Source organism: Chiloscyllium plagiosum, unplaced genomic scaffold (assembly GCF_037043375.1).
Source record: "Chiloscyllium plagiosum isolate Xiang-an unplaced genomic scaffold, Cpla_swu_hap1 HiC_scaffold_2, whole genome shotgun sequence".
NCBI lineage: Eukaryota > Metazoa > Chordata > Chondrichthyes > Orectolobiformes > Hemiscylliidae > Chiloscyllium > Chiloscyllium plagiosum.
In genome coordinates this window covers 54,274,550-54,301,624 of record NW_028270140.1, presented here as the reverse complement: position 1 = coordinate 54,301,624, position 27,075 = coordinate 54,274,550, and the positions used below count along the sequence as shown (strand labels likewise).

Here is a 27,075-nt window from a genome sequence, read left to right as displayed (position 1 = left end):
TGAAATGACAGCCAGACTACTGCGACCACTAGGACTTATAACAGCACACAAACCAACAGCCACTCTCAGACAACAACTCACCAGAACAAAGGACCCGATACCCAGCATGAGCAAAACTAATGTCGTGTACAAAATCCCATGCAAGGACTGCACAAAACACTATATAGGACAAACAGGAAGACAGCTAACGATCCGCATCCACGAACATCAACTAACCACGAAACGATACGACCAGCTATCCTTAGTAGCCACACACGCAGACGACAAGCAACATGAATTTGACTGGGACAACACTACCATTATAGGGCAAGTGAAACAAAGAACAGCCAGGGAATTCCTAGAAGCATGGCACTCATCCACAAACTCCATCAACAAACACATTGACCTGGACCCAATATACCAGCTACTACAGCGGACAGCTGAAACTGACAACCGGAAGCGGCAGGGACAGGCCACTATAAATGCCGGAGGAAACACCACAGAAGCGCTTCACAGGAGGCTCCTAAGTACTGAGGATGTCACCTAGACAGGGGACGAAACGTTTGCAACAAAAACTTCCAGCTCGGCGAACAGAACCACAGCAACGAGCACCCGAGCTATAAATCTTCTCACAAACTATGTATCAATATTACATAGACAAACTTCTCATTGTGTTGACTAAAAGTGCACTTATGATGAGCTTTCAGCACAGTTTCATCAATGTGGGACATTTGTTTTGAAACATTGTCTGCTTACTATTTTGTGAGAACAGATTGCTATGCACTACACTTAAATTAAGTAAAGATGTATAATGTTTTATATATACTGAAACACTGCGTTTATGAATAAAGACAAAAGATTATTGAGGGTAAGGAAAGAAGCATTAAGTGTACAGATAACAGAGGACACAGAGATCAGGAGAGAAATATATAAAAAAGGAAAACAAAGAGGAACTGCAAAGTTAAATATCGATGAGAGTCAAGCAAAACAGTGACAGATTTTGCATGCACACCAATAAGTAAGGCTAGGATAAGATTGTAGCCATTAAGGGATAAGCATAGTAGCAGATGTGTTAAGTTGTTAGCTTACGTTTGTGTGTATCACGGAGACCAAATTGTCTCAACAGCAGTAAGATCATTTCATATAACATTTTCTTATAATATGATAGTTGGTTTTCTATCACACCTGTGGCAGCTTTGTGAAATCTTACTATGTTAAAGAGGCCTCATAAATATTCTTGATTATTGAAATAGAACAGGCAAATATGACATTGAGTAATGAGTTGAATAATGACATAAGTGCATTTAATATAAATGGAATATATTAAATTAAACAAACTGAAAGAGGACAGAATCCCTGGACAGGTTGGATCACATTCACACATTTTAAAAGAATCGAGGAAAGAGATAGTAAAGGAACTTTCATTAGTAATGGGTAGTACTAGAAGACTGGCAGGCAGCTAACAAAATGCATGTATTTAAGAAGGAAAATAGAACCTGTCCAAGGAATTATAGACCAGTCATCTTAAAATTGGTAGTCGGAATAATAATGGAATCCCTACTAAGGGAGAAAATGCAAAACACAACTAGAAATAAAAGTAGAAACAAAAAAATGTAAATGTTGGAAATTCAGAAGATACAATTTAATTGGATTTTTAAAGACCATGATTAAGATGCCCCATAATAGACTAATATACAAGAGTAAAAGATGAGTGTCAGAATCGATTGCTAGTTGGCATGAGAAGTTGCCAGAGAAGTTCAGCAGAATTTTTGCAGCATCTGTGTGGAGAAAAGAGGGTTAACATTTTGAGTCCGAAGACACTTGATCAGAACTGTTGTATTGATCTTTGAATAAACTATACTCCGAGTACTGCATACATTGGTGAGGCCTGTTCTGGAATACTGTGTTCAGTTCAGGTCACCCAGTTATTGGAGGGAAATTAATAAGCTGGAGATGGTTCAGAAGAGATTTACCAGGATGTTGCTGGGTATGAAAGGTTTGAGTTATAAAGAAAGGCTGGGACTTCTTTCACTGGAGCGTACAAGGTTGAGAGGTGACCTTATAGAAGTTTGTGAAATAGTGAGAGGTATTGATAGGGTTAATGGGAGCTGCCTTTTCCCTAGGATAGGGGATTACAAGACTAGTGGCTGCATTTTTAAGATGAGGGGAGAGAAATTAAAACAAAAGGGGAAATATTTTACACAGAGGGTCTTTCGTGTGTGGCATGAACTTCCTGAAAAGTGGGTGGATGTGTGAACAGTTACACTGTTTAAAAAATGTTGGATAAGTATATGAATACAAAAGGTTTGGATGGATAGGGGCCAGAAGCAGGCAGATGGGACTAGTTTAGTTTGGGATTATGTTTGGCATGGGCTGGTTGAGCGGAAGGGTCCGTTTCCATGCTTGAGGGGTGACTTGAGGGAGATCTTCAAAATTATGAAAGATTTTGAGAGATTGGATCAGCATTCCCTCTAATTTTCATTCTAGCTGTATGAGCCTTCAAGGTCCATATGTGGTAGCAACTTATAGAACTGGAAGTCATTGCCAAGATCAGTGTGCTAATCACTGGATATGAAATAGTTGTGCATCATGCAGCTGAGAAAGGAACAATGTTGGAGTGGATCTAGAGAGAATGTGGTCTCTTTGAGAGAGTAGCATGACCAGAAGCCATCAGTATAAGAGAGTCATCAAGACATCCGCTGTGGAAGTCAGAAGAAACTTTCTCATCAATAGAGATTAAACTTGCTACCACAGGGACTGGTTGAAGCAAATTAGCTACATACACTTAGAGGACAAGCTAGTCAGGTGTATGAAGAAGAATGGAAATAGAGCATGGTGATAGATTTAGTTGAGAAGAACTTTAAACAGAGGCATGAAGTGTTTGGGCTGAATAGCCTCTTCCTGTGTTACCCATCTAATACAATCCTGTAAATAACACAAGAAAGTTGTTCTCTGAATCAATGTCTAATAGATTCCATTTCCATAGGATGGAAGGATTAAGGTTGGGGATCGTATCTTGGCCGTGGATGATGAACGCGTTGTAGGCTATCCTGTTGAAAAGGTATCTATATTATTCTATTTTGTCTGTCATATTAACTAATCACTTCTCAATACCACATTTAATTAATAGTTGCTCTCCTATTGTGAACGGGGAAAAATAAATAGTAATGACTTGAAAGAGTCCACATTACAGAAGAGGAGGTGCTGAGGGTCTTAAAACGCATAAAGGTAAATAGATCCATGGTATCTGATCAAGTGTATTCCAGGGCATTGTTAGAGGTTAACGAAGAAATTGCGGGGCCCCTAGCAGAGATATTTGAATTATTGACAACCACGGATGAGGCTAATGTTGTGCCTTTATTTAAGAAAGGCTGCAAGGAAAAGCCCAGAAACTATAGACTGGTGAGTTTGATGTCTGTGGTGAGTAAGTTGTTGGAGGGGATTCTGAGAGACAGAATTTACAGGCATTTGGAGAGACAAAGGTTGATTAGGGCTAGTCAGCATAGTTTTAAGCATGGGAAATTGTATCTCATAAACTTGATTGAGTTTTTTTGAGAATATAACCAAGAAAATAGACAAAGGCAGAGTGGTAGACCTTGTCTTCATGGACTTTAACAAAGTCTTCGACAAGGTTCCTCATAGTATGGTTAGTAAAATTAGATTGCATGGAATCCAGAGAGAGCTGGCAAATTGATTTGATGATTAGAGACAGAGGGTGGTGGTAGAGGGTTATTTTTGAGACTGGAGGCCTGTGACCAGCAAGGATTAGTGTTACGTCCACTGATGTTTGTCATTTATATAAATGATTTGGCTGAGAATGTGGGAAGCACAATTAGTATGTTTGTGGATGAGACCAAAACTGATCGTATAATGGACAATGAAGAAGGTTACCTAAGAGTTCAACAGGATCTTGATTAGCTGGGCCAATAAGCCAAGAAGTGGCAGATGAATTTTAATTTAGTTAAATGCAAGATGTTGCATTTTCGTAAGGCAAACCAGGGCAGCACTTAAAGTTAATGGTAGGCCCTGGGCAGTGTTGTCGAACGGAGAACTTGTAGTTCAGTTACATAGTTCCTGAATTAAAAATCTCACAACACCAGGTTATAGTCCAATAGGTTTAATTGGAAGCACACTAGCTTTCGGAGCGACGCTCCTTCATCAATTAAACCTGTTGGACTATAACCTGGTGTTGTGTGATTTTTAACTTTGTATACCCCAGTCCAACACCGGCATCTCCAAATCATAGTTCCTGAAAGTAGTGTTGATGAAGAAGCGTTTGGCACATTTGCCTTCATTGGTCAGAGCATTGATTATAGGAGTTGGTACATGTTGTCGCTGTACTCGACATTGGTGAGTATTGTATACAGTTCTGGTTGCCCTGCTTTAGGAAAGAGTGCAGAAAAGATTTACAACGATGTTACTTGGACTAGAAGGTTTGAGTTGGTTTGAGTTATAAGGCGAGGCTGGATAGGTTGGGACGTGTTTCCCTAGGGCATAAGAGATTGAGGGGTTACATAGAGGTTTATCAAATCATAAGGGACATAGATAATGTGAATAGCCAAATTCTCTTTCCTAGGTTAGGGGTGTAAGAAGCTGGAGAGTATAGTTTTAAGTAAGAGGGGGAAGATTTAAAAAGGACCTGAGGGGTAATGCGTTCACACAGAGGATGGTGTGTATGTGGAATGAATTATCAGAGGAGGTGGTGAATGCATTACGGTTAAAACATGTAAAAGACCTTTGGACAGGTACCTGAATAAGAAAGGTATAGGTGGATATAGCCAAACACAGGCGAATGGGGCTAGTTTAATTTTGAGAAACTTGGTAGGCATGGATGAGTTGGACTGAAGAGTCTATGTGCTGTATACTCTATAGCTGTATTTGTTCAAAGAAGGCCTTGCTGAGGCACCAATTAATTTGTATGCATTTTACAGTTCTTGATGAATATTTGGTAAAAGGAAGTTTCATCCCACTGATGGGCTTCAGCTAAAAAAAGGTCCTCAGGCAATACACTTTTCTCTCAGTTAAGATTCATTTGAGTGTTAAATCATTTCAGTTCATCCTTTGAATCTGCTTTTTTCAAGTTTAGTATTATATCTGAATTTCAATGCACTGATATGTCCAAGATCATCCTAAACTTCATTATGGTCATTGTTACCCATTGATGCCTCAAATTTCATTTTTCCTCTGCTGTTTCAAGTTGAGATGAGTTTTTTTTCCTTCTATTGTTCTTAACACACTGGTCACCTTTGAAGTTACTGTGTTTCTTATGTCTGCCCCTATCTCATGACTGTTATCTGCATTGAGCTAATTAATTTTGCTTCCAGTAGATAGGACGCTGGGTGGCACCAATGCAGTTCATGATGGCATGTAATGCCAGCAACATTGAGGAATTACTTATTTTAATATTGTTGCTTTAAGCTTGTTGCATGATAATCCGAAGTTAATTACTATGAAATAAATTGGTTCTTTTTATCAGTATCATGTCATTTTTTAATGCGAAGCAATTAATTTATATTATTTACATGTGAGCATTAATAAATTGCTGGGATTTTCCTAGGTTATAAATTTGCTGAAAAAAGCAAAGAATACTGTAAAACTAACCATCAGTTTGGATGAAGTGAATGTACAGACATCACCCGTTTCCACTGCTCCATTCGAGTCTAAAAGCATTCAGCCTCCTTCAGTACAGAATATTGCTGAATCAGCTGATACAGATTGCAACAATAAGGGTAAGCAATATTTAAGTACATACATTCAATGTAAAGTATATTTAGCCTCTTATGCATCCCTTGATTTTCTTTGCCTCTCCATTGGTGGCTGTGCTTTCAACAGCGGTCTGGAATTTTTTCCCGAACTCGCTCCATGTTTTCCTGTTGCTTAGCACTTGAAAGCTACCTCTTTGAGTGAACTTTCGGGTACCTGACCTAAGGTCACTTCTTGCTCAGTATAAAATATTGTCTGATAACGTTCATTGAGAACACATTGATTCATTATGTTTAAGGGATTCTACAAATGCCAGTTGTTATTTTTCACTTGTAAATTAACAGCCTGAAAAGACATTTTGTCAGGCTTTCCTTTATATAGGCTGAAGTTCTAACGAAATATTTGGATACAGAACACTAGTCCACAAAATGAGTACAAATTGAGAATAGAAAAGGTTTCAATGGATTTGAGAGTTTGGATGCCTAAAGTAATAACAAAAGATCTCAACAATCTGTTGTCCAAATCTTTTTATTACACAATATCCTTGAAACGCTTCTAAAATCATAATTTTATTTATTATAGAATCATTACATTCATTAACTCCCTGTTTTACTGAAAGCCATACCTTAAAATATTAGTATGTGTTGTGCCATGTAACATGGAGAATGGGGAGAAATAGAGCTCTGTACTACCTGTTTTAAGGCAACTACAAGATCTCTTTAAGTATTAGGATGGCATCTGCAAGGATCACCCACCTTGCAGATAGAAAATACTGTTGTGTTTGTTGCATTTCTGGCTCTTTCTGCAATTCAGTGAGCTTTGGATACTTTTGTGGCATAGCTTCTACAAGAAATATCAAAGACTGACATGGTTGAATAGATATTAGTTTGGACTTTGCTTATAAGACACAGACACACGAGCACACACACACACACACACACACACACACACACACACAACCCCGGCAACTGTCATTGAAAGGGGGTGTTTTGGAAAACTAAAATTAACATATCAATATCTGCCGTATTCCTTTGCCATTTTCCATTGCTAATTATAGAATCATAAAATCCCTACAGTTCAAAGGCCAAATTGGCCCATCGAATCTGCACAGGCTCTTGGACAGCATCCCACCCAGACCCACCTTATCCCCGTAAGTGCACATTTCTAATTCACCTAGCCTACACATCCCTGGGCACTAGTGGACAATTTATCGTGGACAATCCATCTAACCTGCACATCTTTTGACTGGGTGGAAACCAAAGCACCTGGAGAAAACCCATGCAGACATTGGGAGAACATGTAAATTCCTTGCACGCAGTCACCCAAGGCTAGAATCAAACCTGGGTCCCTGATGCTATGAGGCAGTAGTGCTATTTACTGTTTTGCCTTTCTCCAGTCTCAGTTTCTATTGTACCAATGCTTACTTTAACTGTTTCAGTCTTTAAATATTTATTGAAACTCATGCGAACATTTTTTATATTTCTGGCTAGCTTTCTTTCAAACAGTTAATTTTTCTTTTTAGCTGTTTCTATTTTTCGTCCAATCTTCTGACCTGCTATCTTTTATTGCGCATTTTTTTCTTTAAGTTTGGTATTGTCTTTAACATTTCTGGTTAATCATGGATAGTGGATTCTTGAAATTTTTCTTCCTGTTGGACTGTAATTTTAATGGTGATTTATGTTATCTGAAATATTCCCTTAATCATATTACTAAGGAATGAAACACAAGCATCTGTTCTGCCTGTTTGTGAGTTTTTTTGTGTCAAAAATGAGAGGTGTCTACATGTGCCAAAAACATCAATTTGCATATGTCACATTGGATACAGGAACAATCAATGCATGTTTGTACTATTTTTCTTTTCTCCTTTTTCTGGTTTTGGTGTATTTTGTCAACAGTTTTTTTTTTAGAGACTGCTAGGTTGCAGGATGTATAAAAAATGTTTTATCTTAATATGAAGCATGATAACGAGAATACTTGTGCTATAATTGTAGATGCTAGAATAGCTGTACCTCTATGGTGAACCAACCCCATGTCCACATCCACATCCACAGAAGAGGGCATGAATAAAAATACTATCTTAAAATAATTTAGACATTTGCAATTTTTGAGAAAATTTGTAGCTCAGGATGAGGCTCAGGTTGTAAGTTTGCACGCTGAGCAGGAAGGTTTGTTTTCAGAAGTTTCGTCACCATGCTAGATAACATCATCAGTGAACCTCCAGTGAAGTGCTGGTGTTCTGTCCTGCTTTCTATTTATGTGTCTTGGTCTGTTAAGGTGGGTGATATCATCTCTGGTTCTTTTTCTCAGGGGTTGCTAAATGGGGTCCATATCAATGTGTTTATTGATGAAGTTCCAGTTTGAATGCCAGGTCTCTAGGAATTCCCATGCATGTCTCTATTTAGCCTGTCCTAAGATGGATGTTTTGTCCCATTCAAAGTAGTGTCCTTCTTTGTCTAAGGATACCAGTGATAGTGGGTCAGGTCTTTTGGTGGCTAGTTGGGTCAGGTCTTTTGGTGGCTAGTTGGTGTTTGTGTATCCTGGTGACTAGTTTTCTGCCCGTCTATCCAATGTAGTGTTTGTCACAGTCCTTGCAGCATATTTTTAGTCATAATTCGGACATTATGAAAAATAGCTTAAGTTAAAAGAAACCTGCGGAAGGAACATGCAAATCAAAATAAAAAACACTTTTGTTGGTTTGGGGAAAACCATTGATTGATTGAAAGAAATTTCAGTATTTGTACCAAGCTTAACTTTGTGAGCACTTATTGCTTGGCAATGTTTCAGACTTCAGTATTTTCCACCTATAAATGTCAGGAATTAAGAGTACAGTGACTGATCATCATGTCCAAGGTGAAACTTCTTCTAAGTATCAGCATTTTAAGTCTGATGCATGAATCGTCTGCTGTGCATTATTGTGAGTAAGATGCTGAAAAGAAGCCCTCCACCAGGGTTTTTCATACCTTACAGAAGAGGTTATTTCATCACTTCTCCAAATATACACGGTATTTATCAATAAGCACATTTTTGAGTCAAATAGTTTGTATTCTGCTCATTTCGCATAACGAGAACAAAATTTGTTTTCATTATGAATAAAGGATCAAGCAGAGCTTCATCTCCTGGTTCTTCATCTTTCGATATATCCTCTTGCCCAATTGTCCCTGGACGAGAAACAACAATTGAAATTTCAAAAGGATGTACTGGACTTGGGCTGAGTATTGTTGGAGGAGCAGATACGTTATTGGTGAGTACATTTGATGCATTTAATCCCCTAAATTCTAGTGTCTGTAGTTTTCAAAATACCTCTTACTAGTTATTTTATGAAGCAGTTCATTTACGTTGAGTGTATTGTTTGCTAAATCTATTGTAAGTATTAGAACATAGAACATTACAGTGCATTACAGGCCCCTTGGCCCTCGATGTTGCACTGACATGTGAAACCAATCTGAAGCCCATCCAACCTAAACTATTCTATTTTCATCCATATGTTTATCCAATGACGATTTAAATGCCCTTAAAGGTGGCGAGTCTACTACAGTTGCAGGTAGGCATTCCACACCCCTACTACTCTCTAAGTAAAGAAACTGCCTCTGACGTCTGTTCTGTGTTTATCACCCCTCAGTTTAAAGCTATGTCCCCTCGTGCTGTCCATCACCATCTGAGGAAAAAGGCTTCACTATCTGCCCTATCTAACCCTCTAATTATCTTATATGTCTCAATTAAGTCACCTCTCAACCTACTTCTCTCTAATGAAATCAGCCTCAAGTCCCTCAGCCTTTCCTCACAAGACCTTCCCTCCAAACCAGGCAACATCCTAGTAGATCTCCTCTGAACCCTTTCCAAAGCTTCCACATCCTTCCATTAATGTGGTGACCAGAACTGCATGCAACACTCCAAGTGTGGCCACACCAGAGTTTTGTACAGCTGTAACATGACCTTGTGGCTCTGATACTCAGTTCCTCTACCAATAAAAGCCAATGCACTATATGCCTTCTTAGCAACCCTATCAATCTGGGTGGCAACCTTCAAGGATCTACACACGTGGACACTGATATCTCTATGTTCATCCACACTACCAATAATCTTACCATTAGCCCAGTTCTCCTTATTCCTGTTGCTCCTTCCAAGGTCATTCACTTCACACGTTTCCACATTAAACTCCATTTTCCACCTCTCAGCCCAGCTCTGCAGCTTATCTTTGTCCCTCTGTAACTTGCAATATCCTTCGCATTATCCAGAACTCCACTAACCTTCATGTAATCCGCAAATTTACTAACCCATCCTTCTATACTGTCATCTAGATCGTTTATAAAAATGATAAACAGCAGTGACCCCAAACAGATCCTTGCGGTACACCACTAGTAACTGAACTCCAGGATGAACATCTCCCATCAATCACCATCCCCTGTGTTCTTCCAGCTAGTCAATTTCAGATCCAAAATCACCAAATCCCCCTCAATCCTATGCCTCCGTGTTTTCTACAATAGCCTACTGTGGGAAATTTTGTCAAACGCCTTACTAAAATCCATATACACCACATCAACTGCTTTACCCTCACCCCAGTCCAACACCGGCATCTCAAATCATGCTTTACCCTCATCCACCTGATGATCACCTTCTCAAAGAACTATAATAAGCTTTGTGAGGCACGACCTCCCCTTCACAAAACCAGGTTGACTATCCCTAATCAACGTATTCCTCTCTAGATGATTGTAAATCTTATCTCTTATAACCCTTTCCAACACTTTATCCACAACCAAAGTAAGGCTCACCGGTCTATAATTGCCAGGATTGTCTCTACTCCCCTTCTTGAACCAGGGGGCAACATTTGCTATCCTCCTGTAGACAATGACAACATAAAGATCAAAACCAAAGGCTCTGTAGCCTCCTCCCTGACTTCCAAGAGAATCCTATGTTAAATCCCTTCCGGCCCATGGGACTTAATTATTTTCACACTTTCCAGAATCGTTAATATTATCTTTGTGAACCTCAGCCTCATCTGGTCTAGTAGTATTGATTGGTATTATATGCTTATTTAGGAAGAAAGCCCATTAACTATTAGAATTGATCTAAAATCTCCCCCGCAGATGAAAATGTTCTAGCAATATTGTTTTGTATTTGTGTACTATTTTGAAATTATACAGCTCATCTACAATGTGAAGGAATCTTTCGGAAGACTGGTGGCTTCAGGAGCTTGAAATGCTCGAGGATAAATATTATTTTTATTTTGCTGCGTGTGAAAAGTCCATAGAAGAAGTTAGGTCTTGGAGGATTGCATGTGTTTAGCAGAGCTTGCCCATTTCAATCTGTTAGCTTCAATAGATGGAAACTTGGTTGATTTCCCTTAAGTATGCAAGAACCTCACTGCCAGTTTCACTCCACATCTGTGTTCAGGTTACTCTTTATATCAACGCACAAGAAACATGAAAATGTGACCCAATTTTCATGGGAACCAATAACATAGCCAGAATATGTGGACGGCACGGTAGCACAGTGGTTAGCACTGCTGCCTCACAGTGCCAGAGATCCGGGTTCAATTCCCACCTCAGGTGACTGACTGTGTGGAGTTTGCACATTTTCCCCGTGTCTGCGTGGGTTTCCTCCGGGTGCTCCGGTTTCCTCCCACAGTCCAAAAATGTGTTATGTGAATTGGCCATGCTAAATTGCCCATAGTGTTAGGTGAAGGTATAAATGTAGGGGAATGGGTCTGGGTAGGTTGCCCTTCGGCGGGTCAGTGTGGACTTGTTGGGCCGAAGGGCCTGTTTCCATACTGTAAGTAATCTAATCTAATCTAATATTTGAGCTTTGAATGGAAAAGGTTTTCACTGCATGTTGTGGAGTTTTAAGTCCACCGTGTGCATCGCTTTCCACCAGGGGTCCTGTCTAAAGTTGTCAGCCTGAATGATAGGATTGCCTGCTAGTTGGATGGAAACCACTCTGGAACAGGCTCAATCTGGATAGGAAAATTGATCCATCAAGTTTGAAGCTTGATCCTGAGAGGGTTCAGTTCCTGATCCAGTAGATGGGAAGACACAATTCTTAAAACCAGAGAATCCAATTCCATATGCGTAGTCGTATTTGAGTGGAGAAGTGTGAACTAAGGCGAGTAGCTTGCTTGTTTTCCAGGCTGCACACCTGCTCCTAACGTGCAAGCTGTGTTGAAGAGGTCAGTAGCTTTACCTTGAAGTTGCTCCTGCCTCAGTTTTACTGCTGGGTTAGCCAGGATCTTTGGAAACCCATGTGCTCAAAGTTAATCCTGCAATGTATTTAAACTTTGAGGCTACTGATCACATTGCTTTGTTTAAATTGATGATTTGCATCTTGGGAATGGCTTGTGTACCAGTTCCTTTCCCCATTCCAAATAAAGTGGAAATGGGTGAATTAGGATGAGGTTTACAATTTTTCAAGTTTCAGCATCTTAGCAGATCACAAAACATGTTACTAACATAAGTTAGTAACAATGTCCGTGGATATCCGTCATTGTGAAACTGGGATTGAAATTCTACCTCCTGGTACTTCAGAATTGTTTAAATCACTGTGTGGAACACAGTGTAACATCTCAACCCTGCACTTAAATTGAAAAGCATTTTGTTAACAATGAACACACTAAACAGTCAAATAGAAAATGAGAATCATAAATCATGTAAAACAAAGATTGAGCCCAAGGTAATAAGAATTATGAAAACAAAAGAATGACAAGAAAGGCATGCCATCAGCAGATGGAAATTACCTGTAAACCTAACTACTTGGATAACAACATTGAAGGTCTTAATACAGGCTAGAAGGCTCAATACCAATTAATCCAGTGCCAGATGGAATTCATCTCCAAGAATCAAAGACTGGAGAGAAGCTTCGTGAGACAATGTCATTGAGGGAGTTAACTATAGATTGGGAACGGGCCTATGTAATGCTCATGTTCAAAATAAGTCAAGTATTCCTTTAGAGTTTATAACGAATTAATGTTGAGCAAATTAAATCAACTTGGTGAAACCAAAGAGATTATTGTAGTTAATGGATGGACTCAGGAGATAGATGTTTATTATTACAACTCAGAATTTCCTTAAAACTTTGTAAATATTTAATACCGAGTTATGGCAGATTCATGGGTAGTGTAGTAGCTGATACCTTTCAACTAACGGCACCTATTTTCTTTCATTAAAAATTTCTTCATGCTGTTTATACATATTTAATACTTGTGCTGCTGATCTGCAATTGGGAGCAAATGTGTATATACTAACAGATTTTGAGGTTTTGGAAATAGTCTATCAAACATATATCAGTTGTTCAATTTATATCAAGTACTGTTTGATCTGAATTGTATTTGCAGGGTACCATAATTATTCACGAAGTCTATGAAGAAGGAGCTGCAGCCAAAGATGGCAGATTGTGGGCTGGAGATCAGATATTGGAGGTAAAGAAGGATAATCTTGAAAACTAATTTACTGATGTTAGGTTGTGACTGAGAAAACCAAGCAGTTGCATTGCAACGTTTATCATGCAACATCATTAATTTTTTAAATTGAGCATAAATTTCGTCAAATCTTTAAATTCATGAGAAAGGCTAAATCAAAAGTATTTGAATGAAATACCAAGGTGGGTAATTCAACCTCTCGAATCTATACCATCATCAAAATCATGATCAATCATCTACTTCAAGGAAATTTTCATAGGAACATAGGAACTAGAAGCAGGACTGGACAATTCAGCCTTGGGCCCCCTCCACCATTTAACATGATTATGGCTAATCTTATCCTGGTGTCAACTCCACTTTCCTGCCTGATCTCCATAGCTCTTTATATCCCACTTCTAATCAGAAACGTACTTATTTCTTTCTTTAACCTGGTCTGCCTCCATTGCACTCTGTGGCAGTGAGTTCCACAGATTCTCTGAAAGAAGTGATTTCTCCTCATCTCAGTTTTGAACCTACTTCCTCTCATTCCATATCTATGCCCTCTTGTTCAAGATTGCCCCACAAGAGAAAGCATTTGTTCAATGTGCACCTTATCAATCCTGTTTAGCATTTTATATACCTAATTCTTCTGAACTGCAGTGAGTACAAGCCCAAGCTGTTCAACTACATCTCATATGATAGCCCTTTCATCCCTGGAATCAACCTTGTGAACCTCCTCTGAACTGTCTGTAGTGCCTACACATCCATCCTCAAGTACAGAGACCAAAACTGGACATGATATTCCCAATGTGGTCTCACCAATATATCTAAGTTGTTCAATTTATGTTGAGTACTATTCATTTTATATAATTGTAGCAATGCAACTTTTATAATCTAGTCCTTTTGCAACAAATGCCAGAATTCCAGTTTTCTTCCTTATTATATACTGCACCTGCATACGCACTTCGAGTCATAGAGTCCTACAGAGACAGGTCCTTTGATCCAAACCGGTCGACGCCGACCAAATATCCAATCACTCTCCCCATTTCCCTACACCTGGCCCATATCCTTCCAAACCTTTCCTATCCGTGTATTTGTCCAAATGGCTTTTAAATGTTATTAATGTACAAACACTTCTGCTGGCAGCTCGTTCCATATGCATATCAGCCTCTGTTTAAAAAAGTGTCCCCTTAGGTTCCCTTTTATTCTTTCCCCTCTAACCTTAAACTAATGCCCCCTAGTGTTTGATTCCCAACCCTGGGAAAAAGACTGAGTGCATTCATCCTATCCATGCCTCTGATGACCATATATAGTTCTATAAGATCCCCCCACAGTCTCCTATGCTCTAACCTCTCTGTAACTCAGACCATTGAGTCCTGACAACATCCTTGAAGATTTATTCTGCACACTTTCCACTTGAATAACATCCTTCCTATAGAAAGGTGACCAAATCTGAACGCAATACTCAAAATGCAGCCTCACCAATGTTCGATACAACTGCCAAATAACTTCCCAACTTCTATACTTGGTGCCCTGACTGATGAAGGCCAGTGTACCAAAAACTTCATTATGCCCTGTCTACCTGTGACTGCACTTTCAAAGAACCATTCACCTGAACTCCCAAGGTTCCTCTGTTCCACTGCATTCCTTAAGGCCCTATCTTTCACCATAAAACTCCTATGTTCATTTGATTTTCCAAAATGCAAGACCTCAGACTTCTCTAAACCTGCATATGCTGTTTCTTGGCCCACTTCCCCAGCTGATCAAGGTCCTGCTGCAACTCCTGGTAACCTTCTTCATTGTCCACGATACCTCCTATTTTACAGTCATCTGCAAACTTACTAATCATGCCTCGTACATTCTCATCCAAATCATTGATGTAGATAACAGACAGCAATGGGCCCAGCACTGACCCCTGAGGCACACCACTAGTCACAGGCCTCCAGTCCGACAAGCATCCTTCCACTATTACCCTCTGCTTCCTACCATCAAGCCAATTGTGAATGCAATTTGCCAGCTCTCCCTGGATTCCATGTGATATAACCTTCCAGAGCAACCTACCATGTGGAAACTTATCAAAGGCCTTACTGAAATCCATATAGACTACGTCTACCACTCTGTCCTTGTCAACCTTCCTGATCACTTCATCAAAAAACACTAACAAATTTGTGAGATGTGATCTCCCATGCACAAAGCTATTCTGACTATCCCTAATCAAACCCTGTCTTTCCAAATGCATGTATATCTTATCTCTCAGAATCTTCTCAAGTAACTTACCCAATACAGATGTTAGGCTAACTGCTCTGTAGTTCCCAGGTTTTTCTTTGCCGCTCTTCTTGAATGAGAGCACAACATTCGCTACCCTCCAGTCTTCTCAGACCTCACCCGTGGCTAATGATGATACAAAAATATTAGCCAGGGCCCCTGCAATTTCTTCTCCAGCCTCTTGCAGTGTTCTTGGATATATTTGATCAGGACCAGGCGATTTATCCACCTTCATACATTCTAATGCATCCAATACCTCCTCTACTGTGATATAAACTGTCCCCTATATTTGACCACTAACATCCTCAAGTTCCCAAATCTTCATGACTTGTTCCACAATAAACGTAGACGAGAAATATTCATTAAGGACTTCACCCATTTCCTTCAGTTCTACTCATACATGTCCAGTTTGGTCCTTGAGGGAACCTATTCTCTCTAGTTGTTCTTTTTCATTTAATATACATAAAGTACCTCTTTGGATTCACCCTAATTTTCTCAGCCAAGGCTATCTCATGCCCCCTTTTCACCCTCCTACCTGATTTCCTTTTTCAGTTAACTCCTGTATCCCCTATATACCTCCAGGGATTACGTTGATCCAAGTTGCCTGTACCTGAGCCATGCCCTCTACATTTTTCTGGTCAAAGCCTCAATATCTCTTGCCATTCAGGCTTCCCTATTCATGTCAACCTTGCCGTTCATCCTTAGACGAACATATGGATCTTGAACTCTAGCTATCTCACTTTTAAAGATCTCTCACTTGCCAAAGGTCCCTTTGCCTGCAAACAAGTACTTCAATCAGCCTCTGCAAGCTCCAGTCTAATTCCATCAAAACTTGCCTTGCCCCATTTAGAACTTGGATCTGTGGAGAGTTTTGTTCCTCTTCATAACTGTTTTAAAATTAATAGAACTATGGTGACTGGTCCCAAAGTGCTCTTCCACTGTCACCTCCGTCACCTCTCCTACCTTATTTCCCAAGAGTAGGTTGAGTTTTGTCCCCTTCCGAGTAGGACCCTCTACATACTGCTTAAGGAAACTTTCCTGAACCCACTTAACAAATTCCATCCCATCTAACCCCTGACATTATGGCAGCCACAGTCTATGTTAGAAAAATTAAAATCCTCTACTTTGACAACCCTATTGCTCCTGCAAGTCTCCCCAGTCTCCCTGCATATTTGTTCCTCTAATTCCTGTTGAATATTTGGGGGCGTATAGTACAACACCAATAATGTCACCATCTCCTTCTTATTTTTTAGCTTTACCCACAAAGCCTCGCTGGATGATCTTTCATTTACCGCAATTCATGCACAAAGACACTCAGATCCCTCTGCTTCCCATTTAAGTAATAATTTGCCTTTTTATTTTTCCTTGGGATAACCTCATACTTATCCACATTAACCTCAATCTGCCAGATAGTGGTCCATTCTCCTAACCTGATTAAAATGGGAATCATGATGCTCCCAACTTCCAGAACATGACTCAACGTCACACCTCCCCACCCCCAGCTCCTCCAGATCACAGCCCCAATCTCTCACCTTCTTGTTTCCAGTCCCAAGCTTCTCCCACAATGAGATGGTGGGAACAGTCACCACAACTATGATCTCCCACCATGGTTCACGCCTAATCTAACTGGTTGTCAGGTAGGACACTGCATCATGTAACTTAAGAGAGTGACTGTTCTTAAGATGGACAGGAAACCATGTACCTGATCCCAGAGGGTCTTGCAGTTGTGACCTTGCTTCCTAGCACCTTATTTGCTTATCCATTTAATATCAGGGCCATTGTAGATTATATTTCATAGCACCTCAAGCCCAGAGGATCAAATGATGGATTTGAACTCAGGATATATTTGACAACAGTAAACAACCATTCAGAGTGCTAAGTGTGAAGAAATTTAACTTCCATGCTTCACTTAAATACTGCCTCTTGTCCCTAACTGACAAACACAAGGTGAGTGTGTAATAGCAGGATTAGATATTCAAGGTTCCAAGGGAAGAGTCCTCTTCTTTGTTTAGTGTTGAGAAAGGGAGTTCATTGGAGTTGGAAATGCTGGGAGTGAGAGGGAAGACTGACGATCACTTGAGGAAGGGCTTTTGCCCGAAACGTCGATTTTGCTGCTCGTCGGATGCTGCCTGAATTGCTGTGCTCTTCCAGCACCACTGATCCAGAATCTGGTTTCCAGCATCTACAGTCATTGTTTTTACCACCTTGGTGAGAAAAGTAGTCAAGGCTACATATGAAGAAACACGGCCATAATTTCATCTTGTCAAAGTCAACATATTTGCCCAATTATGCTGCCGGTCTTTCTTTTAGTATGATAATGATATCTTCATTTAACATTTCATTATATTTCTATAGGTTAATGGAATTGATTTGAGAGTTGCCACTCATGACGAAGCAATAAATGTTCTGAGACAAATTCCTCAAAAAGTACGTCTGACAGTCTACAGGGATGAAGGCCATTATAAGGAGGAAGATATGTATGATTTGCTGATTGTTGAATTGCACAAGAAACTAGGGAAAGGTCTTGGACTCAGTATTGTTGGAAAAAGGTATCAAAGAAATTCTATTCACTAGATTCAAATCTGATTGTGCAAAATAATAATTTGTAAATTTCCTCGTATGATGATTTTCACAGAGACCAACAGTGTTTAAGGAGAAATTCACACTTCTCATATTATCTAAAATAACTACTCCATAAGATTTCATGTTTCAAATAAAAAATACTTCACTGTACGAGAGTTAAACAAAACTGAATTACATAGTTTATAAGTACATCTGCTTCAGATTGGAAAACCTCAACAAACACTGACATTTTAACTGCTTTTCTGCATTTGCCTCCATGTTAGAGATCCCTTATGCATGACAGGGCCTCGAAGATTCATTCACCAAGGTTTGCATTCTACAATTCAGTTTGGTTTTTCCACTCAGTTGGAAGATCTCTTGAGGTCTTTCAACAGCTCAAGTTTGTGGAATTGCCCAGATCAAGGTTAGGTCTCACTCACATTCTTGATGAGTGGCCTTTCAATCATACTCCTGTTGGTTTCTGATAGCCGTCTGCCATAGTTTCAACTGTTCTACATCACTTTGCCAATTCTCTGTCTGTGCTATTTCCAAGCTATATCTTAGTGTTTCCAGAATTCCAACCAAACCTCCAAACATTTGGGGCAGCAAGCGAGCTAACTCTCAAACCTCCCAACTGAAAATATCCACTTGTAAGGCCAAGCAATCAGAGAAAATCGAATGGAAGAGAATGGTGAGGAGCTACTGTTCTAATCGAAGAGTTCTCCTGCCAGAGACTGGTGAATCTATTGGCAACAACTATTATAGAAGAGTAAGAGCAGTGTGGAAGCCACTTACTGAATCACAGGGCCTGCCTGCCTTGAGTGCAGTACAGGCTTAGGGACTGACTTGAGCTAAGGCCAGGATTGATGACACGTTTGATCATGATTATAAGTACTTTTGGTCAGGAACAAAGGTATGCTTAGTTAGGGCCACCTTTGGCTACAATTGCATTCGGGGACATGTCTTTACACAAGGCCAGGATGGGGAAGGCCACTTTTACCTGAGGCTGGGATAGGGGAGGCCACATTTAGCTGAGGCTAGGATACAGGAAACCTCCTGTAGTCAAGGCTGAGATGAGGGGATCCACCTTTAACTGTGGCCCAGTTGTGCTTGGTAAAGACTAACGACTTTCCTTTAGCCAAGACCAGAATTAGAAGTCACTGGTAGCTGCATTCACGGTTGGGGATTGTGTTTAGTCAATGCCAGGTTCAATGTTTACTTGCAGCTGCAGCTGGGATCAAGAATGTCTTTAGCTGGATCCAGAGTGTGGATGGACACCATGTGTGGCTACATGGGGTTGGAGAATGAGCCTGTAAAGAGGAGTGTTGGGAGTTTAAGAGACTGTAGGTTGAGATGGATGCTGCAATGTGAGAGTAGATGGAAAAGTGGGCTGGAAGAAGGTGTGAAGGGCAAAGTTGGTTACAGTAGATAGAAAGCAGTTTCAAAACTGTCAGCAACATAATCCTGAACTAATTACAATCCAAGAAAACTTCAAATCGCTGCTCTAAACGATTCCTTGGAAGTGAAGATTGAGATGCATTAAAAGGGCTGGTAACTGTCTGGTTAAAATCTGATGAAGGGGCTACTCTCTAAAAATTTGTGATTTCAAATAAATCTGTTGGACTATAACCTGGTGACGAAGAGGGTCATTCTGGAAAAGCACAGCCGGTCAGGCAGCATCCGATGAGCAAGTGAGTGGACATTTCGGGTATAAACCTTCATCAGGAATAAGGCTGGGGGGCCAAGGGGGCTGAGATGTAAATGGGAGGATTGGGGCAGGGGTTAAGGTAGCTGGGTATGCAATAGGTAGATGAAGGTGGGGGTTAAAGTGATAGGTCAGAGAGGAAGGTGGAGCAGATAGGTGGGAAGGAAGATGGATAGGTAGGACAGTGCCAAGTTGGGAGGTTGGGAGTGGGATAAGGTGTGGGGAGGAGAAATGGGGAAACTGGTGAACTCCACATTGATCCCCTGTGGTTGAAGTGTCCCAAGACAGAAGATGAAGCATTCTTCCTACAAGCGTCAGGTGGTCAGGGTTTGGCGATGGAGGAGGCCCAGGACCTGCATGTACTTGGGGGAGTGGGAGGGGAGTTAAAGTGTTCAGCTACAGGGCGTGGGGTTGGTTGGTGTGGGTGTCCCAGCTGCAAGTTGTGCAGTAGATGATGTGTGTGAAAGTACAGGTAAACTTCTGTCGGATGTGGAAGGATCCTTTGGGGCCTTGGACGGAGTTGAAGGAAATGGTGTGGACACAGGTGTTGCACCTCCTGTGATGGCAGTGGAAGATGCCGGGTGGGGGGGACCGTGGCGTGGACCTGATAAGGAGGGAATTGTCTCTCTGGAACGCAGATAGGGGTGGGGAGAGAAATATATCCCTGGTGGTGCGGTCTATTTGTAGTGGCTGAAACGGTCAAGGACGATGCATCGGAAGGTTGGTGAGATGGACGGTGAGGACCAGGGGGATCTGTCCTTGTTGTGGTTGGAGGGGTAGGATTCAATGACGGAGGTGTGGGAAGTGGAGGAGATCCACTGGAGGGCATTGTTGACCATGTGGGAGAGGAAATTGCAGTCTTTGAAGTAGGAAGCGATCTGGACTGTTTGAAGGTGAATTGGTCCTCTTAGGAGCAAATACAGCAGAAGCGGATGATTTGGGAGTCAGGGATAATGTTTTTACAGGATGGGAGGAGGTATAGTCCAGATAGCTGCGGAGTTGGTGGGTTTGTAGGAGAGACCATTCCCTCCGCAGCTCCCTTGTCAGGTCCACACCCCGCGCCAACCCATCCTCCCCTCCCAGCACCTTCTCCTGCCATCATAGGAAGTGGAAAATCTGGCCCCACACCTCCGCCCACACCTTCATCCATGGCCCCAAAGGATCCTTTCACATCAGACAGAAATTTACCTGCTCCACCCTCCTCTCTGACCTGTCACTTCCGCCCCCACCTTCAGCTACCTATCACATTTCCAGCTGCTCACCCCCCTCCCATTTCTGTCTCAGCCCCATTGGCCCACAAGCATCATTCCTGATGAAGAACTTATATCCCAAATGTCAACTCTCCTGCTGCTCGGATGCTGCCTGACCGGCTGTGCTTTTCCAGCACTACTCTCTTAGAATCTAATCTGTAGCATTTGCAGTCCTCACTTTCTCCTATAATCTGGTGATGTGATTTCTGACGAAATCCAAGACTGGTTAATTTTTTTTTGCTGTCCATAATTATTGAAGGATATGGAGCAAAATCAGGTACATGGAGTTAGATTTCAGATCAGCTGTGGTTCCATTGAATGGTGGATTGAGGCTGATAGGCTAGACGGGCCTTATTGCTGATGAAGGGCTTATGCTCAAAACATCGATTCTCCTGCTCCTTGGATGCTGCCTGACCTGTGCTTTTCCAGCACCACACTCTCGACTCTAGATGTCCCTCATTGTCCCAGTCACAATGTTTAGAGGCCTGACATAAGGCTGACACAACTGCAACTCCTGAACACGTTGTAAGAGACAGCATTCCAAATTATTGCCACAGCAGTCATTGCTTTCCAAACACCTTCAGTTCTTTCACCCTCTTTAATTAGGGTTAGAATCCTCTTACTCTGCATTTCTACTTTCAGGTACCCAACATTCTCTGGCTGCCTGTCTGGCAAGCATTGCCTCACAATGAAAGATAAGAACAAAAGCACAAATTGATAAGGAAGCAGAGTATTGATTTGATGCTGTGTGGGCATTTTAGAGAGCAGTAGATGTGGGATCGGTACAGACTTGCCTTTGATTTTGACCAGACTGGTTGGTAGTGACACTTCTGAAGGTCACTTTCAGATTTAATGTAAATAATTTTTTTTTGGAAACTGAGATAATCTGTAGCAGATATTTGAACCATCTGTGTATCTGTCACTATTCAGCTATAACAAGTCTCAGATAACACATGCCACTAGAATAAATCATTTTCAGCAATTCTTATTTATCAATGTCTTATAATTAGTATATTTCATGTTATATCCAATGTATATTTTGTAGATGAGGTGAGATTTTCCTGGGTCCATATCTGGGCACATGTATATCCAGTGTGATGATGCTGTGGTTTAGTCCCAGTTTCTTTTACAGACAGAGGTTGGGAGACAGGTGTCAAGCAGATTATGAGAAGATAAACAACTTGCGAAACCTTGGGTGTTTTTCTTTTAAAGTTGGAATAATAAAAGCAGCCTGAATGGGAGTGGTCAAGCTCCTACCCATAGAAGCAGGGACTTTTAGTTTCAGTAGCAGTTGCTATTGGGGTCTTGAAGAAATGGAAGGTTTTTTTTTCTGTCTCCCGATTATAGCCAAAAGCTCTGGTTTCTTTTCCTAGGTGACGGGATTGCATGTGAGACAAAGCTGTTTTCTCAATTTGCCTTTTGCCAAGGTTGTGTTTATGTTACGAAATTGGAATAGTTAATTAGTAATAGTTACTGTATCTATTATTCTGTTAAGTTTTCCAGTAGAGTTAAATTATTCCACATTCTACTTTCTTTTGTATTTTAACTATAGTGTTGAATAAATTGTGTTTTACTTAATGGTTAGTAGTTTAACTACTCAAATTGTATTTAGAACACAGCACTTACCTTTGAAATAAGAAAATTTAGGGTCAATGCTACCTTCTTAATATATTTTGAGGGCATCTAATCTGGTCCATAATATCAGGATGCAGTGAAAATTGAGATCAGACTACAAGTTTGTAAAACAAAACTGCCACCTGATTTTTCTTTCCATTTATATATAAAAAAACAATGCTTTGCCTTATGGACGTTTAGTTTATGTTCCTGGTTTTGCACTATGCAGACAATTCAATGTTTTTGGTATAGATTCATAAACAATTTCACCCTAGACATTATGGAATATTTTTCACCAAAACCAGATGACTTAAATAATCTTCACTAACTTAATGTTCATCATGTTCTGCTCCTCCCCACCCCAACTACCACCAGAGCACACAGAACGCAGCATCTCCCCATTATTTGTCAAATCTGTACTTGTTTTCTACAGAAATGATACTGGGGTCTTTGTGTCAGACATTGTGAAAGGAGGAATAGTAGATCTGGATGGAAGTCTTCTGCAAGGGGACCAAATACTGTCTGTGAATGGGGACGATGTTCGAAGCGCAACTCAGGAGACCGTTGCTGCTATGCTGAAGGTCTGACTAATGCAAAAATTTTGATTTGGGAAGGATTTGGAAACAGTAAATGTGACCAAGACTTTTAATTTTGGCAGTGGAAATATTAATATATTTTGATGTTGATATGTTCTTATAATGTAAGTCATTTGCTCCATAAGTTTCCCAAAACAAAGTGAGAAATACAATTTTATTTTGTTATAGGACTTTTACATTTTAGCCTTCCTGTAACCAAGTTATAAGGAATTTGGCCAAATTTAATTCTTGGAATTTTAATTCACGAAATTAGGAATCAAGATGACTGATCATCAGGAAATCTTCAAATAGGAGTTGGATAATGTATCCTTTAAGGCAAAGTAAATAACATAATGCTTTGCATAAATATAGAACTTCAAGCTAAATTTTAGCCTGAACTGATTCTGGGCTAAAAATGGAAGAGAAAGTAATAGATAATGTAGGAAGCGTGTTAGGGAGGCGAAAATGGATGTATATTCAGTTTAGGAACAGATAAGATAAAATGAGATAGCAATGACTTGTATAAACATGGAAATGAATAAATAAAATGGCAACAAGCAATTCAGGAATGAAGGAGTTATATTCCCTTTTAACATACTGAGGTTATGTATCTGTCTAGCACTGTAATTTTCTCTATTTTACTGTCCTAAGTTGTTTAAGTGTCCTCCTCAGAACCTTTATTGAATTTTTCAATTTTTTTGGAGACCCACAGACCTTTAACCTGCTACTGGACCTTTCAATCAGTTAAGCCCAGGGACAAACCACTTCATTAGATTTTTCCACCATATTTGATTGCTATTCTTAAAAACATTGTTGCTTTCACAACTGTATTCAAGTGCAGAATGTCACAGTTTTTTTCATATTGAACTCCCGTTGCACGATTATGATTTTAGAAAATATTGCACTTTAGAAATTTTCAGTTCCCAGATTCAAAATCAAAGAAAATTGGTTCTCTTTTCCTTTTATCTGGCACATGTGACAGTGGTTTCCTAAAGACCTCCTGTCTGTGTGCATGTGTTTTATTTTCTGTATCAGTTTATTAGAATAGAATAACCATATAGCAGTTTGTTCTGACATGTAGCGTATTTCATGATTTTGTGATGTAATACAAAATGTAAACATTCCTGACAAATTAATTCATAGTCTCCACTTTTATAGATTGAAATGTTCTCAGATATTCAATAAATAAAGTAATCTTTCTCCTCTTTCTTTTAGAGTGCTCAAGGCACAGTGAGATTAGAGGTTGGCAGGTTAAAGACTGGATCATTTTCATCTGATAGAAGAGGTTCCCAAAGTAGCCAGGTTTGTGTGTCTCAGCTGATGTTTGAGCCTTTCCACAACAAATAAGTTGATTTGTAGGGCATGATATTATTCATCTATTTTTCAGTTTGTGTAAATTATAAGCAGTTGGAGCAATGGTTATTTTAATCATGTGCAACTAAATGATGTTGGAAGCATATTATGTACAATTAAATTATGAATCTAATGTTAACAACTGTTATCTATTATTTACATTGTTAGTTGAGACCAAATAATTTGAAGTTTACATGCTTTTTTTTTTACAAAATCCATTTACTGGATTGAATTTCAAACGTTGATTATTATTAATCTTGGATTTATCATGTTGGAGGAATAGGCATAATTTTTGATTAGATTATTGGAATAAGTTCTGAAGTACATACTGACAGTAGGATACCTCAGGTGTTCCCTGTATTAATTTCCTAACATGCTTTGCTGTCATATTGTTTCCTTTTTGAGGAAATGGATTTCAATACATTATTTAAACTGAAGGCTATTTAGCTTTGAAGAGTCTCATAAGTGTTGCTCCCTGTCACCTTCCTCCAGTATTTTTCTGCTAATTTCTGGCTTTTTAAAAATTGACATTTTTAGCACGTGTATTTTAGAAAGGTCAATGGTGAAGTAATACTTTTAATACTCCACCTCTCCCAGTTGCCCATTCTCACCACTACCACTTAGTGCAGAACTGGCCTCCGGTCTAAAACACAGGACTTTGTCTTAATCAGCTAACAGTTAATTTTGGCCAGTTTTGTGTTCTTTTTGGGAGGGATGGTATGATTTGTTATTAAGGATAGGTCTACAAAGGCATAAACTGATAATAGAACCTGTGAGAATAGGAAGCTCCAAGCAGCTTGTTTTATGTTACTTTTAGATGAATATGTTTTATCTCGCATAGGTTGTGCACATGCCTGATAAAATCAATGTTTTTGGCCATCCTTGATTATTTATGAGGGTAGTGATCATAATTATACTACCATTACTTTTTATTATGATTTTCAGCAAGAGCAGCCTGTTTAAATTGGTAATAAAAACTTCAGCATTAGAAAATCTGCAACTTCAGTTCACATCTAACATCAAGCCTGAAATATGTATGTTTTGTAGTGTTAAGGAAGACCCCATAACAATTTGTTGTCAACTCATTATGTTGTAGTTTCAATTTACTAGAATTGATATCTACAAAATGTTCTTGAAACTTTCCCATTCACAAGTTCGTCACTCCTGTTTGTGACTTAATACTTCTGCTGTATTTCCTGCTAGTCACTATAATCTTACACTTGTTTCTTGACGATGGAAAATCACAACAATTTGCAGGAGTGCTCCAGTATTGATGATTGTTGAAAGGATACTGTCATACACTTATGAGAAAGATGTGTAGTTTGTGAGATGTTGAGCATTTAAAAGATTATTTTTCAGTTTTGCAGTAGTATTTCAGCATTTTTAGTAGTTGAATCATTATTAATATTTTACAGCATTAATCCAAGGGATTGTTGAGGGATTAATTGCAACATAAAATCCCAAGCATTATATCCTTTTTATGGTTATCTTAATCCTGCATTTGGGTTACTATCTAAAATTCTCACAAAAGGACCTTAACAATTTTTTTTTTAGAAAATAAAGTTCAAACTAATAAAAAAGCAGTTTGTATTTTTATGATACTTGGGTCCAGGGCTGATAACAATGATGTTGATTACCAAAAGGAAGTTTTTTGGCAAACAAATTGCAAATTTATTTGCTCTCTTCTGCTGTCTACAGAATGTACAACTCCGATTTTTGCACTTTAGAACTAAGTTTAAAAGCATATAAATTTACAAAAGTATTGCGATACTGAAAAAAAAATACCAAGTTGTATATAATGTTACTATCAGAAAAATCTGTATACTGAGTACTCAAAGCAATGTTTAGATATATTCATTTTATAATCACAGTCATGCTAATTATGTCTATTTTCTCAGGTCAGTGAAGGAGGTAGTGGTGGTGGGCTGACCACATTCTATTCTGCTGCATCTGGATCTACCCAAGCTGATCTCCATGAAACTGGATACAGAAAACCTGCCTGTAAGAGCTATTCAGTCTTGTGGGTTAATCCTGAGTATTCTACTTGATTATTATTAAAATGTGATATAAGCCTTTATTTCTAAAGGACAGTAATACAGACCAGCCTGGGAATGATATATAATCCCTATAGTGTGGAAACAGGCCCTTCAGCCCAACAAGTCCACACCGACCCACCCTGACCCATTCCCCTAATGCTGTCCATTTACCCTAGACAAATACACCTAACCTACACATCCCTGAATACTACAGGAAAATCATACTTACACATAAGCATGACTATACAGGTTTCAATGATTTTGTCAGTGTTGTAGTTGTAATGTCTCAGTTTTTAGTTTGCAAAGAAAATACATTAATTCTAATTTTAAAAATCATTAGCATGTACTATAAAAATAGAAATATGTTTTTCATCATATTTTATTCCATCGCAGTGATTTTGATAGTACATTATCATGAAAAAACTCCAGTATGTTTAACACTAAGAATGGTTAGGCTATTTCATCTCACAAATTGATTTTATCATTGCCTTAGTAAGCATATCTTAAGTTGGTAGTAAGCAGTTTATCAATTCCAATAACTAGTATTTAATTTGTTACAACCAGTTGAGGAGGGCTGGATCAGCTCTTGTCTTTTGAATTCCTTCAGTTGGCTGCAAATTTATTTTCTTTTAGCATATAGCTATAT

At 39.4% G+C, this 27,075-nt stretch overlaps 1 protein-coding gene across 19 annotated transcripts in view; it reads left to right on the top strand.

Annotated features, from left to right (window-relative positions):
• mpdz (multiple PDZ domain crumbs cell polarity complex component) overlaps positions 1 to 27,075 on the top strand; it is a 368,137-nt gene that overhangs the window by 312,032 nt on the left and 29,030 nt on the right. For all 19 annotated transcript variants that reach the window (XM_087996853.1, XM_087996875.1, XM_087996857.1 and 16 more), the window contains 8 exons: positions 2,966 to 3,040; positions 5,537 to 5,708; positions 8,778 to 8,923; positions 13,007 to 13,090; positions 17,690 to 17,883; positions 22,899 to 23,046; positions 24,256 to 24,342; positions 26,292 to 26,394. In XM_087996853.1, coding sequence (XP_087852979.1) covers positions 2,966 to 3,040; positions 5,537 to 5,708; positions 8,778 to 8,923; positions 13,007 to 13,090; positions 17,690 to 17,883; positions 22,899 to 23,046; positions 24,256 to 24,342; positions 26,292 to 26,394 — 1,009 coding nt within the window. The remainder of the gene's footprint in view (positions 1 to 2,965; positions 3,041 to 5,536; positions 5,709 to 8,777; positions 8,924 to 13,006; positions 13,091 to 17,689; positions 17,884 to 22,898; positions 23,047 to 24,255; positions 24,343 to 26,291; positions 26,395 to 27,075) is intronic.